We start from the raw sequence: 5,230 nt of genomic DNA on the forward strand, positions 1-5,230 counted from the left end.
TCTAGAAATCTGCTTACCAAAAAAAACTTTGGTACTAGAGTTTGTTACATATGTGGTGACACCTCTTACATGATCAGTGAATGCAAGTTTGATAAAACATCGTTAAGAGCTGACATCATCAAAGTTAGAAATGAAAGATGGACTCTTAAATCAAATTCTTTGAACTATCTTCCTAAAGAGTGGTATAATATATTGTCAAATAACTTTGTGAATGACCCATCTTACAATGGGTCAGTGTGTTCTAACTAGTTTCTCAACACTGCAGGGTCAAGAGCATCTTTGGTACATAGACAGCGGTTGCTCAAGACATATGACAGGATCCAAGTGTCTCCTGGAAGACTATGTCAAGAAAACTGGTCCTGCAGTAGCATACGAAGACAATGGAAAGGGGTTTACTAAAGGATATGGGAAGATCAAGTGCAGTAATGTGGTTTTTCAGAATGTTTTATATGTAAAGGGTCTCAAACACAATCTCATCTCAATCAGCTAGTTGTGTGATGTTGATTATGAAGTTCATTTTTCAAAGAAGGAAGGAAGAGTCATCAACACTGACAAGAACATTGTACTCTCAGCAAGTAGAAAAGATAATATATTTGTTCTTGACATGTTCTCAAGTGACAAGGCACTGATGCAATGTTTCTTTACCAAGTCTCAAACCAATCTCAGCTAGATTTGGCACAAAAGGTTCTCTCATTTGAACTTTAAGAATCTATCTAAAATATCCAATCAAGATCTAGTTAGAGGTCTCCCAAAACTCAGCTTTGTTAAAGACAAGATGTGCTCAGCGTGTGAAAAAGGAAAGCAAACCAAGTCATCATTCAAACCCAAGTCATGTTCTAGCATATCTGTTCCTCTTCATTTATTGCACATGGATTTGTTTGGACCTATTCCTGTTCGTTCCCAAGGAGGAAATAAGTATATGTTGGTGGTTGTGGATGAGTTTACCCGATTTACGTGGGTGGCTTTCTTGAAGAAGAAAGGTCAAGCTACACATGAAATTATCTCACTAATTCGACAAAACGAAATGCTGACTGGTCTCAAAGTTAAGCAACTAAGGAGTGATCATGGCATTGAGTTCCGGAATTCGACTCTTGAAGACTTTTGTGATTTGAAAGGTATTGGGCAGAACCTTTTAGCTCCTCGCACTCCTCCACAAAATGGAGTTGCTGAACGAAGAAATCGAACACTAATTGAGGTAGGAAGGACCTTAATGATTCATGCTGGTCTTCCTATGTCCTTTTGGGCTGAAGCTGTTAATACAACATGTTATACTCAGCATCGCTCTCTAATTCACAAGGTTCACAAGAAGACACCATATGAGATGCTGAATGGTCAAAAGCCGGACGTATCCTTCTTTCACGTGTTTGGATGCATTTTTTATATTCTTAATCGGCGCGATCCCATATCAAAATTTGAGCCTAAGGCTGACAAAGGTATTTTTGTTGGATATTCATCTATTTCAATGGCTTTTCGTGTTTTTCATGTGAACAGGCAGTGCATTGAGGAATCCATTCATGTAAAGTTTGATGAAGAATCATACACTAATGAAAAAGTAGCTCATTCCTCTTCTATCTTTCAAGAGCTTCTCTCTTGCCTATATGATGAAGTTTCTCATACTGAAGAAGAAGCTATTATTCCTGATCCTATCGTTTCAGACCCAAGATCTGTAAATCAAGGTACTGAGGTCAGCTCGACAACTCATTTGTCCGATGCTGATGAAACCCTTGGGACTGAAGATTCTCCTGCAACTGATGTTCCTTTCAGTAATAACAATTCAGTGTCAAATCCATTGGAATCAGCTCCTAGACATCGAGATCACCCTGTTGATCAAATTATTAGGAATCTTCATGATGGTGTCCGAACCAGATCTCGTGTATCTAATAGTTTTTGCATGTATGTTAATTTCGTTTCAATGATCTTACTTGAAAAGATACACTCAACTCTACAAGATGCTGACTGGATTAAAGCCATGCAAGACGAGTTAAACGAGTTCGAAAAGCACAAGGTTTGGACTCTTGTTCCCAGACCATCACCGGAACACACGGTCTACCGCAACAAGGTTGATAAAGATGGTATTATTTCTCGCAACAAAGTAAGACTTGTTACTCAGGGGTTCACTCAAATTGAATCGATTGACTACGGGGAAACTTTTGCTCCAGTTGCCCGCATTGAAGCAATCAGACTGTTTCTTGCTTATGCCTCATACATGAACTTCATTGTCTACCGAATGGATGTCAAAACAACATTTCTTCATGGTGTGTTAGAAGAAGAAGTGTTTCTCAAACAGCCCCCAGGCTTTGAAGATAAAGAGCACCCTGACTATGTGTACATATTAGATAAAGTTGTATATGGACTGAAGCAAGCTCCTAGGGCCTGGTATAAGACACTGACATCATAGCTTCATGAAAATGGCTATAGAAGAGGAGCAATTGATAATACTCTCTTCATCAAAAACAAAGTCTCATACATGATTCTTGTTCAAATCTATGTCGATGATATCATCTTTGGATCTCCAAATGAGAAGTTGAGCAAGGAATTCACTGAGATCATGTCTCAAAGGTTCGAGATGAGCATGATGGGGAAGATGACCTTTTTATTAGGTCTTGAGGTTTAACAACAAAAATCAGGTATCTCAATTTGTCAAAGTAAAAATATTGCTGACATGCTTGTTAAGTACTCTCTCAGCCACTGCAAACCGACTTTTACTCCGGTGTCCAAGACTGATAAGCTACACGTTGATCCCACCGACACTGATGTTAATCACTCTCTTTATCGAGGAATGATTGGATCTCTTCTCTACCTCACTGCAATTCGACCTGATATCATGTTTGGAACCATTCTCTGTGCTATATTCCAAGCTAATCCCAAGGAGTCTCATCTCATTGCAGTTAAACGCATCTTTCGATACTTAAAGGCCACTAAGAACTTGGCATTGTGGTACCCTCGTGACTCAGCACTTGAACTCTTTGGATACACTGATTCCGACTATGCAGGATGCAACTTAGACAAGAAGAGCACGTCAGGTGGATGTCATTTCCTTGGAAATCGACTAATCAGTTGGTCTAGCAAGAAACAAACCTCAGTAGCTATCTCCACTGCAGAAGCTGAGTATGTTGCAGCTGGGAGATGTTGTGCTCAACTCTTATGGATTCAGAATCAACTTTTAGATTATGGGCTTAAATTCACAAAGACTCCTATATACTGTGATAACACCAGTGCCATTCAGATCACACAGAATCATGTTCAACACTCAAAGACAAAGCATATCGAGATCAGACATCACTTCATCAGAGACAATGTTGAGAAGGGCAAGGTTTTTCTATAACATGTCAAGACTTCAGATCAACTAGCTGATATTTTCACCAAGGCCCTGAATACTCAAACTAATGCTCACATTATTGGAGAAATTGGAATGATCATTCTGGATTGAAAATATTTTACTAATGTTTGCTATTGTCTTATAAACTAATGTATTTTTTTTGCTGATGATGATGTGTTGATGATGTTTAGCATGCTGAGTACATTGTATGATCTCTTATCTCTATCTCTTCTACAAATCTTCTAAACTAAAGTTGAATGATTCACTGTATTAAACCATACACTGATAACAACCTGAAACTCTTTACCGACGGTTAGACAAAATACCAAGATCTATCACACGTAACTATCCCTTCTTACCAATCTTACACTGATTTTGTGATTCAGTGTGACAAAGCATATACTGATGAGACTCTAGCAGTCTTTGCCGATGGTTAGACCAAAACACCAAGGTCTATCACACGCAACTATCCCTTCTTACCAATCTTACACTGATTCTGTGATTCAGTGTGACAAAACACATGCTGATGAGAATCTAACAGTATTTGCCGATGGTTAGACCAAAACACCAAGGTCTATCACACACAAAAATCCTCTCTTCACCTTCTTCTCACTTAGTGTCTAATGATTTAGTAAGAAGCACCACTCACTGATAAATACTCAACACTCTGTGCCGATGGTTAGATAACTAAACCAATATCTATCACACGCACCAACCACTTTGCTAACCTTAAAAAAGCAAGTTGTACCTTGAATTGACGACAGACTATCTTTCAGCATGTAACTTTTCGTGACACTGATCTCAGCGCTTCCGCAGACACTGATTGTCGTTTCCTCTTCAATACAACGGCTCTTTTTACCTAACGGCTATATTTTTTGATTTGAGACTTTGTTAAGATACGCAGTTATTTTCGATAAAGATAATCATTACCTTTAAAAAAAAACCATTCAATCCCATATTTAAACTTTTTCCACCTCTCTCCCAAACCTTCCTCCCATCACTCAAACTTCCTTCTCTCTCTTCAAAACCCTAGAATGCAAAACTCTCTTCAATGGCGGCATCACTGTTTACCTTGTCCTCCACTTCAAGAAGAGTTGTCCCAGCTCCAAACTCTCCTCCTCTTCCCATATACATCAAAGCCACAAATGTCGTTTTCAACCCTGATATACTAGATGTTCATCGCGGTCTTGGACTCGATGATTTTGTCAATTTTTTAGTATCCTGCAGACTTCGATACACTATAAGTGAGGTTCCCTTAGGGTTCTTTCCTGAACAAGTATGTGAGTTATACTACACCGCAACGGTTCATAATGAAAACAACATCATCTCCGGCACTATTGGGCGTGGCTGTCGCTCAGTTTTCATCACCGCTGATCTCCTCAGTGCTGCACTCAGGTTACCAATTTTTGAACCATTCCCGGAGCTTCCAACTATTGAATGATGTCGACGCCTCTTTGATCAACTAGGCTATGATCACTCGAAGGCTAGTGCTCGATCACATCTCATTCTGCGTCAGTGTATGACTCCAGGATGGAAGTTCTTCACCAGGGCACTTTGCAAATGTGTGGGTCACAAATCTCGTAGTGGTGATCAACTGAGTACTTATGAGCAACAAGTTGTCTGTTCCAGGTACTCAGGGGAAGCAACCATCTGCTCAGGGGGAGAAACCATCACAAGGGATGCCACCATCTCAGGGGGAGCAACATCGATCAAAAGAAATTCCAAGTACTCAGCTCATTCAAATCCCGACCTCAACGTTTAATGACCTTCTTACACTGACTCGAGACATGAGTCAGCGCCTTCTACGTATTGAGGCTGATGTCAAGCAACTGAAGGGAGTTCTTCTGACAACTCCTTCCCCTGGCCCAAATGATGATGTTGAGAAACTGATTCTGTTGAGCTTGGATCTGA

At 39.8% G+C, this 5,230-nt stretch overlaps 1 protein-coding gene across 1 annotated transcript; it reads left to right on the top strand.

The window, feature by feature from the left end:
- Nucleotides 1-2,824: 2,824 nt before the first annotated feature.
- On the top strand, nucleotides 2,825-3,531 carry LOC145029669 (secreted RxLR effector protein 161-like). The gene is made up of 2 exons (XM_078978162.1): nucleotides 2,825-3,241; nucleotides 3,511-3,531. Exons 1-2 carry the CDS (start codon nucleotides 2,825-2,827, stop codon nucleotides 3,529-3,531), a joined length of 438 nt encoding a protein of 145 aa, XP_078834288.1.
- Nucleotides 3,532-5,230: the final 1,699 nt, after the last annotated feature.

Source organism: Lactuca saligna, chromosome 2, assembly GCF_052625555.1.
Source record: "Lactuca saligna cultivar CGN05327 chromosome 2, ASM5262555v1, whole genome shotgun sequence".
NCBI lineage: Eukaryota > Viridiplantae > Streptophyta > Magnoliopsida > Asterales > Asteraceae > Lactuca > Lactuca saligna.

What these genes read in the sequence shown, in the direction of transcription:
- LOC145029669 (XM_078978162.1), top strand. Translation starts at nt 2,825, where the DNA reads ATGTTTGGAACCATTCTCTGTGCTATATTCCAAGCTAATCCCAAGGAG. An exon ending in TTCAGATCACACAGAATCAT is followed by an intron (nt 3,242 to 3,510) that starts GTTCAACACTCA and finishes GATGATGTTTAG; the next exon opens with CATGCTGAGTACATTGTATG.